The 13305-nt window shown below is 43.0% G+C and overlaps 1 protein-coding gene across 3 annotated transcripts in view; it reads left to right on the forward strand.

Moving 5' to 3' along the window:
* fancl (FA complementation group L) overlaps window positions 1-13305 on the forward strand; it is a 103530-nt gene that overhangs the window by 37481 nt on the left and 52744 nt on the right. For 2 of the 3 annotated variants that reach the window (XM_072507816.1, XM_072507817.1), the window contains exons 5-7: window positions 2233-2293; window positions 3666-3722; window positions 11118-11215. In XM_072507816.1, coding sequence (XP_072363917.1) covers window positions 2233-2293; window positions 3666-3722; window positions 11118-11215 — 216 coding nt within the window. The remainder of the gene's footprint in view (window positions 1-2232; window positions 2294-3665; window positions 3723-11117; window positions 11216-13305) is intronic. The other variant, XM_072507818.1, reaches the window with a different exon arrangement.

Raw genomic sequence — 13305 nt, forward strand, 5'->3', positions numbered from 1 at the left:
GCAATAAAAATGTGTATGTGGATATGTATGGAGGATCAAGGCATATTTCAGAAATGCCAATAAGGTGCTATATAGATATGTCTGTTTAGGACCATAGGACCATAAATACATGCAGTTAAGTTTATTTATAAGTAGCTTCTAGGATCTAGGGTCAGGGAGTGTACTAACTGTAAGATCGCTGAGAGATTAATCCTTTGTCAGAACTGAAAACTGAAAGTGAAGGAAGCGTTTTAGTAGAGTTGGGAGGTAAGAAAGAAAGGGTGTCCCAAGATGCTTCACAACGATTGACACAGAACTAAAGACAGAATTAGGGTGGGTGATTAAAATCTTGGTTAAAGATAAATTTTAAAGAGGGTCTTTAGAGGTGGAGAGATTTAAAGGAATTCCTGGGCTTGGGACCTAAATAGCTGAAAGGTGACTCCCACCAGTGCTGCAAAAGGATGTACAGGAGACCAAAGTTGGAGGACTGCAGAGTTTATCGGGCATTGTAGGATTGGAGATGGCCAGAGAGAGGTTGAGACTATAGAAAAATTGGAACTCGTATTAGAATTCGGGAAGCGTGGTGTTGATGGACTGGGAGTCAATGTAGGGTAGCAAGCGCACACCCCCATCGGCATGTTGGTGGGAGTTAGGATACATCAGAGAAAAATTTGGATATGTAAGTTTATGGAAGTGGAAATGAGAGGCTGGCCAAGATTTCATTGAAATAGTAGAGTCTGGAGGTAACAAAATTGATTGATTGATTTTGATTTATTGTCAACTGCAAGGTGGCACAGTGGTTAGCACTGCTCTCTCACAGCGCTAGGGAGCTGGGTTCAATACCGACCTCTGGCGACTGTCTCCACACTCTTCACGTGTCTGTGTGGGTTTCCTCTGGGAGCACTGGTTTCCTCTCTCAGTCCAAAGATGCGCAGGTTAGGTGGATTGGATATGCTAAATTGTCCTGAGATGGGATTACAAGGATACGGTGGGAGATTGGGCCCAGGTTAGGGTGCTCTTTCAGAGGGTCGGTGCAGACTCGATGGGCTTAATGGCCTCCTTCTGCACTGTAGGGATTCTATGATTCTATTTTCCGAGGTACAGTGAAAAGTATTGTTCTGCGTACAGTCCATATAGATCATTTCATACATGAAAAAAGAACTACAGGATACACATAAATACACAATGTAAATACAGACACAGGCAGCGGGTAAAGCATACAGGAGTGTCGTACTACTCCGTGGAGAAGGATGGATATCGGCTTTAACATAAAGCAGATTTAATAATGAACAAAATGTGGTAGCTGCATCTTGGAGAATACTTTTTTTTGCATTTTGATTGGGCAGAAGCCTTTGGCGGGAAAGGTTTGTCGGCTACAATTGATAAATAGTGAGAGTAGAAAATAATTAATTTAAAAAGCAAACCAGCCAGTGATGCAGGAAATTGATGGATGTGCCTGACACGTGTTACTTTTACAAAATTCACGACTGACAAAATTCTTATTTATACAATTAAACATTGTGTGAAAGTTGACTACGTTTTAATGTATTTATAAAAAAAAAACTTATTTAGGTAATTTGGACATTCTGAATTCTCCCTCGGTGTACCCGAACTGGCGCCGGAATGTGGCGACCAGGGGCTTTTCAGAATTACTTCATTGCAGTGTTAATATAAGCCGACTTGTGACGAAAGATTATTATTATTATTATTTTAGTAGAGCAGGTGAAGTAGTAAGTGAGCTTGGAATGTGCGTTAGCTGTGAGATTTGGAATAGAATTCCATTTGGTCTTTGTTCTGGGATGTAAAGTTATATTAGGAAGCGGGTACTGTAACAAAAGTAAAGGAGCCGATGTGTTTTATTTCCAGGCCTTTCGTTCCAAAATGGTGAATTTATTGTTGATCAAGATTCGTGTCAAAATCTGTTTCCTGTACTTGGGCATGTTTTGAAATGCAGTGAATTATATATTTATTTTAAAAATAGCTTAAAATAATATCCCAAGCTGCCTATCTAAGGGCTGAAAGATTGAATTCAAGTTTAGCTGGTCAAATTCCTGAGATAATTTTCTCAACTATTATCGTTCAAGGGTTTATCTTCGTGCTCACGGACAATGCCTTGAGCAGTCACCAACATCTGGTCTCCTTTTCAAAGTGATGAAACCTGCAATGGGGATGTATCTCTGTAAAACTACAATTTCTAACTTGTAAATTACAAAATTTGTATCATTTTATTTTCATGCTTTTAATCTGTTGAAGGCTTCAGTGCAGCTGGCAGTTAAAACGAGTCTTGCATGGATACCAGCACATTGTGAAGCAGGTAATGTGCAAAATAACGGCTTCGGCAGTGTCATAAAAAAATTTAGAGGTTGCTATAAATTGTTTCTGAACGGTAAAAATCCATTTGAATGTAGTTTACCTTGCTGAGTGAGAAGGAGAAGTAGACTTTTTTTAAAAAATCAACACTTTTATTAATATTACGAAGACCAGAAGCAACAGAAATGTCAATAAGAATAAGAATTCTGCAGACTATGGCTGGTTTAGTTAGAGTATTTCTGTGGCAACATCTAACTGCGCTGGCATACTTCCTGTCTTGTTGCGTACGAAGAGTCAAATTTAGAGTACAAGCGAATAAAAATAGACTAGCAACTTAAACACAATTTTCATAATTAGATCAGTTGTTTGGGCTGAAGAATGTAGGCATATGTAGTTCATCTTTCAACATTTCTTGTTATTTCTTATCAGCATAATAAATGAATGCGGCCTTATGTATATTTTGTAGCTTAGATTCCACCAGGGTTATCCACAAGGCTCTCTTCAGTTCACATGCGTCCGTATTTATGTTCAAATATTCATTCACCCCATATTTCAGGAATTCATAGCATTGAGACAGGAGTGCTTTTTCTGCACAAATATGTTTGTCTGGGGCTGTTTAGCACAGGGCTAAATCGCTGGCTTTGAAAGCAGACCAAGGCAGGCCAGCAGCACGGTTCAATTCCCGTAACAGCCTCCCCGAACAGGCGCTGGAATGTGGCGACTAGGGTCTTTTCACAGTAACTTCATTTGAAGCCGACTTGTGACAATAAGCGATTTTCATTTCATTTCATTAAAAAGAAAAGTTCTGAGCAGATGCGTAAACCTATGTTTACTAAGCCTGTCAACTAGCTTGCTAAATGTTGTAATGAATTTCTGTTTACAATGGAATTGTAAACCGGACGGTATTTTTACTGTGTGGTGATACACCACTGTACCTCCCTACCGTTGTACATAGTATATAATAGTTGTGCGTAACGTGGCCCTGTAATACTGTGTATTGTACTGTAACTCTGCAGAGGTTCGGTCACTGGTAGGTAACCCGACCTGGCCACGGAGAGCCCCGCCTTAGCCACTCCCCCGGGAGTCAGTATAAGAACCTCTTCTGGGACAGGCCCCATTCTGTCTGGGGTCGTCTGTGTCGGGTAAGCCTCCCATGTAGTATATTAAAGCCTGAGTTAAAGTCTCACATGTCTTTGTGGTTCTTGACGCTCAGCGCATCATACTGCCTGATAGTTTATCTTGTGATGGCAAAATACAGATGGAATAGGCAAGAAGACAACACTTATCCTGGATGCTTAAAATTTAGTCTAGTTGTGATTTCTGATGCACTACCAGTTACTGAACGAACACTTGATCATTTTCCTTTCCTCCACTAGAGACTGCAGCACTGCTCTGACCTGGTCAGTTTTATGTTGGAGTTTAAGACTGTTTTGGTGAGTGAAAGCGTCAACAAGTGAAACTTGAAGGACAGAGCTCTATAAAACCACCACCTTTCCTTTATGCCTATATCTTATCAGCAGCTTAATAAATCGATTCTCCACTCCAGCCAAGTATAACTCGGTGGAATTCTCCGATTTTGCGACTAAGTGTAGTGGCAGGTGGCTTTGTCGCGCCTGTCCCGCCGATCAGAATAGTGGGTTCTACGCTTGGAAGCTCATTGATTATGCACAAGCAAGTTCCCCTCCAACTCTCCTGGCAGGTCAATGGCTGATTTGTCCGCCCAGTCACAGCTGACAGGTTTGACTTTCCCGGCACTATATTTAAATACCAGTCTAACGCATTCATATTACTCTCCCCAGCCCACCAGTCTTCACCATACACTGCAGAATGTCAGCTATCCACAGAGGGAAAGACCACCAGCCTCAAGAGGAAGTCTGTTCCTTGATTCAACAACCCTACCCGTGAGCTCATTACCTGCGAGGCACCCATGCCTCATGTGAACCTCTACACACCATATCTGGAGTCTTCATCCATTCCCTTCCGGTAAACAATGTGGTTGCCCCTTGACCCCCTTGTTTGTGAGCTTTTCATGCAGCCTTGTCTGGGTCCTGCTCATGCCCCCGCAGTTTTCAATCTACCTCCCATTGTTCACCTTCTTCATCCACATCCTTGCCCCTCTGTGAGCCATCATGAGGCCCCCCCCCACCCACACACACACACACACACAGCCTTCCTTCCACATTGCCCCCCCATCCACATTAGGTCATACCCCATCACCACCCTGGCTTTGCCTCGCACTCCATACTCGCCCAAACTTCGGTGGCAGCATGAGTCCCACAGCACCGCCCTGTCCAGATAAACATTGCTGGGTGGCACTAGAGGTGCTGATCTGACCCGATGACACAGGAGGGGTCTGTGGGTTGAAATAGAAGCAGGAACTAGTCTGCCACGGCAGAGTGATGAACAGTGCATCGGAAGCAGTGCAGCACTGTGGCAGAAAGTTGTTGCACTCACCCCAAAGTCTCTGGCAAGCGGAGGACCACCTTGCGCATGCCACTCGTTAGAATTTGGGTTTGACGCCGATGTAAGTTCCCGCTGGTGTGATGCAAGCTTGAAAGGCCGATGGGATGCAGGCAGGCAGATATTTTAATAGCATTCATGAAATGCAAATAGAATTTACATCATCTGCCAGCGGGAAGAGCAAAATGTCATTGGTGGAATTGCAATGGAAGTTTACACCAGCAGGTTTCTGACATTTTGGCTTCAGCCAGAATGACGCACCCGCCTGCCAATCAAATCCGCTGTTTGGGAGAATTTCACCCTCAGTTTTTAGTTTCTCCTTTGAATGCAGAGAATATATTCTCGTCTCATTATAATGTTTTGTGACGTTTATATTTCACCAGTTATATTCACGGAACAACTTTGGGGATGAATATTTTATTATAAATTATAGTTAAGTCTGTAAATTATTACCATTATCTTATTTTTTAAAATATACCCTTATTAAATATGCTGTTGATAAGTGATATGTTATCGTGGCTTCCAGCCTTGGAACATATCAGCTTCTCATTCCTGGAAAAAAAAGTTTTGCATATACATTGTCACAGTAGGAAAAGAGGATGACTTATTCTGCAATTATTTTTTTCACATTTCAATCTTTAGAAGTACTTTTTAAACTCCAGCGATAAAGTGCAACTTTTACATTAAATATTCTTTGATTTGCAAAAATGGTCTCTTATTTCTCTGTCTGGAGAAGTCACTACTTCTGTCATCAGCAGCTTCTCCACAGAGTAAAAATAAAATGTTGTGGATAATTCAATCCCATGGAAAGATCATCCCTAATTTCGCAATTGAGTTTCAGAGAGATCAGTTTTGTTATGCCAGTAAGGAAAAATATTTAAGTGCAAGCAACCTATAATTAATGTAATCAAACAAAAGGTGAAAAAAACCCCAATGGAAATATTTCAAGTGAATAATGGAAGAGAATTTTCCTTTATTTTGGATGGCGGTGTAAGAGGAGGGGCATTTAAAATTTTCAGTTTACAACCACAACATGCAAAGTTTGAAACTTTGAAAAGTCAAACTGACCTTGCAAACGTTCAAAACTTCTAAGAGAGCTGCAGTAATAGAGTGGACTGAACCAAATTAAACCGCTAGGTGTTATGTGGGTCAATCCAGTTATTAAAAATGAGAATTGCTTTTATTTCTGTCTATTGGCTGATCAGATGCCTCTTTTTGAAGAATTTATACTTTTGGTCCTTGGGAGATTTGAAATGGGTAAGAAAGAACAGGTGAATAATACATTTGTCACACACACACACATGATCAAGATCACATGTTGGGAAATTTCATTGACTGAAGGAGCTTTCTGCTTTTTCTTGACTTCCAAGTAAGATGAATGGGTAGTACCCCCAGCTGCAAGTGAATACTGCAGGAGGAACAAACCAAGAATACAAGTTGATAGCTTAAAAAAAAAGGAGCAAAAATCTTTCGTAAAATGGAACGGAGGTTGCTCATAATGTGGGCTGACTTCTAAATTCTTCAAAGACTTACATTTGCTACACGCATATGATATGAATTATTAATCTGATTAACAGCTGGTGATCTGCTTTGAAGTTTCTTTTGCCAAACTATAACCAGCCGCTAGGTGGCCCAGAATTCACTCAGGAAAATGATTTTCTTCTTTTACCGTTTCCCTCTGTTGTTAATGCATCCCTCACCCAGAATACTCAGCCAAGAACACTTTGGAAAATTGCAGACCTGAGTTTGACTGATAATTATTCCATAGTATAGAACACATTGTGGAGCAATGACATCTTTTGACCAGCAATTTGCATTTCTTTGAAGTGGGCTTTTTCTCAAAATTGCACTACTTAATCAACCCTAGAACTAAACAGAGCCACTTAGAAAGACCGTATTATCCATTTCATGGGCAAGAGGTGTTGAAAGGTGCAGAACAAACCTCCTTGGAACTGCAGTAGTCCCATGTGATTTTCAGGCTTGACTTGCCAATGATCATGGAGCTTTGTTTAATTGGATGACAGTGAAGACATGCAAAAGATGGGTACATTACTGCCCTGGATATACTGGCAGCAGTCATTGAAAATTAATCAATTTTGTCTCATTTTCACCCAGTCTATAACTTGTCACAATAATATGCCCCAAGGCTAAAACCGAAAAAGCTCTGAATTCTCAGCAGGCCTGGCACCATCTGTGGAGAGAAAAACAGAGTTAACATTTCAGGCCAGCTGAAAGGTCGCCGGGATGAAATCCTAACTATTTCTCGCTCCACTGATTCTGCTGGACCTGCTGAGTATTTCCAGTATTTTCTGTTTTTAGTTTAGATTTCTAGGATCTGCAGTATTTTGCTTTTGCCTGTTAAATCTGTCGTCATTTATTTAAACATTTATTTTGCTCATGCAAGATTCTCAAAAGTCGATTAATTTAATGTAATGTTGAGGGCATAGGCTGGTGTAGCTTCACCTTGGCCTGCTGGGAGTTTAAAACCATATACGTTAAGTGAAGATAAAGTTGCTGATTGGAGCAGTTTAAGGAGAGCAATGTCGACTCACAGCATCTGGTACGGCAACTGCTCGCTTCAAGATCGAAAGAAACTGCAGAATGTGGCGAACTCAGCCCAGAGCATCACACAAGCTTGCCACCCCACATTGATTCTGTATACATCTTCTGCTGCCTTAGAAAGGCAGACAGTATTATCTGAGACCCCACCCCACCCAGGCATTGCCTTCTTCCAGACCCTTCCAGACCAATCCCTGTAAGAACACTATTCACGACGCCCTATGCTGCTCTTGCTCATGTATTTGCTTAGTTTGGCCCCTTGTTCCGCACTGTAACCAATCACTGTTTGTCGACGTACCATTTGTCAATGTTGTCTGTTGATTATTCTTTTTGCCTACTATGTACGTACTGTGTACGTTCCCCCAGCCGCAGAAAAATACTTTTCATTGTACTTCGGTACATGTGACAACAAATCAAATTAAATCAAAATTTTTTGAAAAGTAAAATCAATCAAGCACTCCAAGTCAACCCATTTGACATCCCCAATTTTTATTTCCATGGCCATCAATGGAAGATTGACTGAAGGTGAAGATTGGACATGTACAATGGGCTGCCATTTCTCTATCATCAGATTTACACTATTGCACAAAGTCCAGATCTATCCCAGAAGTGGTTATCAGTTTATTCTAGCATCATAAATCAAACATTAAGCTCACAAACTTCAACAGTAGAAGTTGAGGCATAAGAAGCATTATAATGATGAAATGATGAGGCATGCACCCCCCCCCCCCACTGTGTTTTCAGCCATAGGAATCCACTGGCGGGATCTTCTAGTCATACCGATGTCTATGGTGTTTGTGTGGCTCGCCCGTTCTTCCGTGTGTTCGGGGAGGCGGGGATATCGGACCGGAACATCCTGCCAACAGGAAGGGGGGGGGGGATGTCACATTTGGTGGGACTGGAAGATCCTGTCACAGGAAGAAGGAGGGGGGAATGTCCCAATACTTAGTTAATATTCTATCATGTCGCTTGTGACTTGAAAAAATCAGTTTAAAACATTAATTGAAGCAAAACCTTTGGCTCCACATTCTGTATTACCTCACTTCAAATTGCTGCGAAAAATGCCAAAATTCTAAATTTCTTGGATTCAATAAGAAATTGAGTCTTAAAACCATGAAAACTCAATTTCTTCATCAACATGTTCCTATTCCTCTGCAGCAAAGTCTACACTCTCTGCTTTTCTCTCTAACACAATTATTTATAACCATTGCTTTTGTATCCCACTGTCTTCACATTGTAACTCCATTTTGCATGTCATTAGGGGCTGAATTTTACCCAGCCTTTGGGACCCAGTCATTTGGCCAGAAATTGGGTTCTGAGTCTGACCTAACTTGGCAACTTTACCACGGTTGGGTTCCTAATTTGTCTACCTGTGGGCTTGGAGTCCAATTGAGGACGCCTGTTGCAATCGGCCCATTCAGAGCTCTGAAATCTCAGCAGATACGCCGGGAGAGGTGGTCGTTGCAGAGGCAGGTCGACAATCTCAACAATGCCTCAACATGGAGGCGCCCTAGAACAGATTTGTGAAAACTAAAATTTTGGGGACTGAGAGCAGTGCCCCCTGTGGGGTGGAGGAGAACCACCCCCTCTCAGATGATCTGTTGAAGCCCTGGACGCGGGCTACCTTGCTTGTGCCTCCTTCTTTTGGTCATGGAGCCTCCGATGGGTAGCTGTCCCACTGCCAGCAAAACCAGGATGGCTCTGTGCAATGGTCCATAATTGGGCCCTTAATTATGCAAATTGGCTGCCCGTCTCCTTGACCCCCCACACACACACACACACTCCTGTGCTCACTACCCGGAGGCCTGTAAAATTCAATCATAGATTTCAGAAGAATATTCAAATACAAAGTAATGGCGGAATTTAAATATTCCATTTTTTTTTAAAGTCGTGATCTTGGTCCAGAACTGAAATTGAAAATTCTCTCAAATTAGATATTAAGATGACTTGACAATGCCCTCAGTCCTTGCCACGTACTTTGTTGCCTAGTCATTCAACTCTCGCCATGGTCAGTATCTTGACACTGAACAAGTCTATTCGCAACCTTGACTATAAGCTGAGTTTTTGACTTCATATTCACCTTGTCCCCAAGATCACCTTTTTCCACCTCTGTAACGTTGCATGTCTCGGCCCCATATCAAGCTTAAAAACTCTCACCTCTGACTTTAAAAAACTTTTAGAGTACCCAATTCATTTTTTTCCAATTAAGGGGCAATTTAGCATGGCCAATTCACCTATACTGCACATCTTTGGGTTGTGGGGTGAAACCCATGCAAACACAGGGAGAATGTGCAAACTCCACACGGACAGTGACCCGGAGCTGGGATCGAACCTGGGACCTCGGCGCCGTGAGGCAATAGGGCTAACCCACTGCGCCACCGAGCACCTCTGACTTTTTAACATTCAAGACTTGCCCATTTTCTCCTGGCAGGCCTCCAGCTTTGCACCCTCTGTAAAATTGAGCTCATCCAAAACTCCGCTGCCTGTATCTGAACATACATCAAGTCCTGTTCATTTGCCGCCCTATACTTGCTCACTGAAATTGGCTCCCAGTTCAGCCATGCGCTGACCTTTAAAATTTTCATCCTTGTTTCCAAATTCCTCCATAACCTTGCCCCTCTCTACCTCTAACCTCCTACAGCCCTTCTTCACCCATCAGTGGCATCTGTACTCCAATTCTGGCCTTATGCACATCCACGGCCATCAACTGCCCAGGCCCTAAACTTTGGAATTCCCTCCTTAAACCTCATGGCCTTCTTACCTTTCTTCCTTTAAACCTTTCCTTAAAATCTACCTCTGTAAGCAAGCTCCTTTGTGTCTCCGTGTTAATGCTTCTCTGAAGCACCTTTACTGTTTTCAAGGCGCGATATAAATTCAACTTGTTGGACATGCCGCTCTAGTATTTTTCAGTTATGCATTTTTTTTTGACTTGTCAATTTTTTAGGGCCGTCAATATTTTTTTTTGTAGGTTGGTACGTTTTTCTGTCTAATGTGAAATGCGACTGGTCCTGCCAGTTTTCTTTTGAGACCTTCCAAAGGTTAGCTGCAAAATTGCTGCAAAGTATGCCATCTAGCAGCCAAATTATGAACTGAAGTCACATCGTGAAGGTTGTCAAGTTTTGAGTGCAGAGACAATTTGCTCTCGGAGCATAAGGAATAAGAGCAGGAGTAGGCCATTCAGTCCTTCCGAGCCTTGAACGGGGATGTTTGATCTCTCGGTCCCTTATCCCCGCGCTGTCTCAATATACTTTGATTCTGTCATAAATACGTTCAAATGACTGAACATTCACAGCTCTCTCAGGCAGAGAATTGCAAAGATTCCCAGCCCTTTGAAATGACAAGAAATGTCTTCCTGCATTGTAAACTCCTTATTATCAATCTGCGATCCCTGGGCCTATACACCCCAGCCAGAGGGTAGTTTGTTTTAGGTCTAACTATAGGAGCTACCATTCATCATTTTTATCTTTTAAAAGTTTCTACAAAACAGCTGCTCACCTGAACTTTTGTATCTTGGAAGACAATGAACAGGTTCTATGTTTTTCATCAAATATTTCCTGCCGAGGCTTGCCTCTTAAAGGAAGACCACTTTCTAACTTGGTTAAATGATTATAAAGTACTTTTTATTGAGTTATTGACCTGCTCTGAGAAATGATGGAGCAATACATTTTTCAAAAAAATCTCAATTTATAAACTAGCAAGTCATTCTGTCGGTCGTGTTCTGCAGTTTCATAATCTGTTTTAGAATTTGAAGTTGTACGATAAATACGTTATAGGTGATTGCTGAACAGCATCTTCTCTTATTTTTGTAGGAAATTGCCTTGAAGAACAAACATGAACTGCAATCCCCTCCACCTCCAGAGTATTATGCACAACTTATTAAAGAAATTGGAAGTTTGGGTTGGGAGAAGTAAGTCGTGACTTTTCCAATTCTGTTATTGTTATTATTGAATTTGCGCACCTTTATGACTATATCAAATTTTATTAATATTGCTCTTGTTAAACTTTTATTCATTACTTAATTATGTGGACATTTATAAAGGAGAAGTCTATTTGCATTAATCTTTTCCACAATTAATAGGTAATAAAAAAAAATTCTGGAAATACTGAACCGGTCTGGCAGCATCTGCGAAGAGAGAAACACTGGACGCAATTTTGCCAATCAATGTGTAAGGGCGGGATTCTCTGGCCGCGTTCACCTGGCAACCGGAAAATCCCACCCGAGGTCAATGGAGTTCGCCATTGTACGTGGCTCGCCCGTGGCGTTAGGGCAGGGTGGGAGAATGCAGGGTGGGAGAATACAGCCCTAAGTGTGGTCTTCGGTAGGACATGCAGTGTGATTCCTGCTGGGTGAGTTGGCGTGATCCATATCGCAATCCACCCACACTTTGACATTTTTGTGGGTGTTGCGGGATGTGTACGGGACCTAAAGACTCTTCCAAGATCCTTGATATTAGGACAACCCTGCACCCAAGGGCTACAAAGGGGACATAACAAAATTAAAACCAGGCCACTTGAACCTAAATCAGGAAGGGTTCTTCATAGGGTAGCAATAGTATGGAACTAGTGCTCCCCCAGAAAATTATGCGCACCGGGTCAATTGAAATTTGCAATACTGATGTTGATCGATCAAGAGTATTGAGGTCATATAGAGCAAAGGCTGGTAAATAAAGTACATATTCAACTCATGGAATAGAGTTGAGGGGATGAATAACACACTCTTGTTCCTAACACTTTAGAGGAGCTTTAGATTGGATACGAGATTTCAGAAAATGGTCACTCGTAGGCTACCTCAGATTAACAATGGTGTTGTAATTTGTTTGCAGACTTTGAAAATTCAAAAGGTTATTCAAAATATATGTATGCGGACTGTGGTCTAAGAGTATCTGGTGACTCTACAATACTTAATAGTAGTAATACCAATATTGATCTTTGGAAAGATGCAGTTCATTGGAGGATGTAATGACTGGAGGATAGAGTACATAATAAAGAAGTGCACCTACTTGTTGCAGTTCTGCTTTGAGAACAAATACACAGAGCGTGATTCTCTGGAAAAACTTCTCAGTGTGGTAGCGAGCGGGAATTGCCCCGAGCTTCCCGGCGCTCGGCCCAGCAAGGCCGACAACGCTACTCAATGTTGATTGGTCCACTTAACATGACCTCACTGGCTTCTTGCCGCAAATGACGGCTCACCAGCTGATTCGCAGGGACCGCGTTCGACAGCCCCCCGCTATGGGAAATACTAGTGGTCAGGCATCTGGGACACAAATTGGTGAGCACCACACCGCTGATGATGCACATCTGGTGGAGACAGGAATCCCCAGGCGAGACAGCAATCGGAGGGCTGTTGAATCCCAGGACCCAGCTATGTCTCAGCCTAATGCTGAGCCTCTCGAAGTGGGTTACCCGGAGCTAGAAACAATAGGGTGCGGCCGGGACATTCAGAGGGAGATGTCCGCCTCGCTCCAGTAGATCCATAGCCGCTTGGAGGAAGTCCCAGAGGCTACTAGCGTGGGAGATGGTGCCAGCAATGAATGGCACCGAGGCCAACACTGCTAAGGTGGCAGCCGCAGTGGAGAGCCTGGTGCATGACGTTGGCACCATGAGTGAAGGTCAAGGAGTCGCGCAGTCTGTGATGGCCATGGGTGAGGGTCTCGACGGAATGTCCGGCTCGCTGGGGGATGTCACCCAGTACCAGACTGACCTTGATGAGGTTCTGTGGGACATGTCCCGCTCTCAGATGGGAATGACCAAGGTGCTGTGGAGCTTGTCCCAGTCGCAGGTGGGCATTGCCGAGGCGCTGCTGAGCGTGGCCCAGTCACTGAGGAGCATCGCCACGGTGCCGACACCATGGTCCAGACATTGGGGAACCACCAGGGCTGGTAGAGCCAGATGATGCAGGGGCAGCCGGAGCCCGAACCGGCTGCCCCAATGGCCCAAGGTGGTCCCCAGGGCCCTGTGAGCACTGACTGGAGCAGGGGGCGCTGAGTGCCAACCTGT

This window comes from Scyliorhinus torazame, chromosome 1 (genome assembly GCF_047496885.1).
Source record: "Scyliorhinus torazame isolate Kashiwa2021f chromosome 1, sScyTor2.1, whole genome shotgun sequence".
Taxonomy (NCBI): domain Eukaryota; kingdom Metazoa; phylum Chordata; class Chondrichthyes; order Carcharhiniformes; family Scyliorhinidae; genus Scyliorhinus; species Scyliorhinus torazame.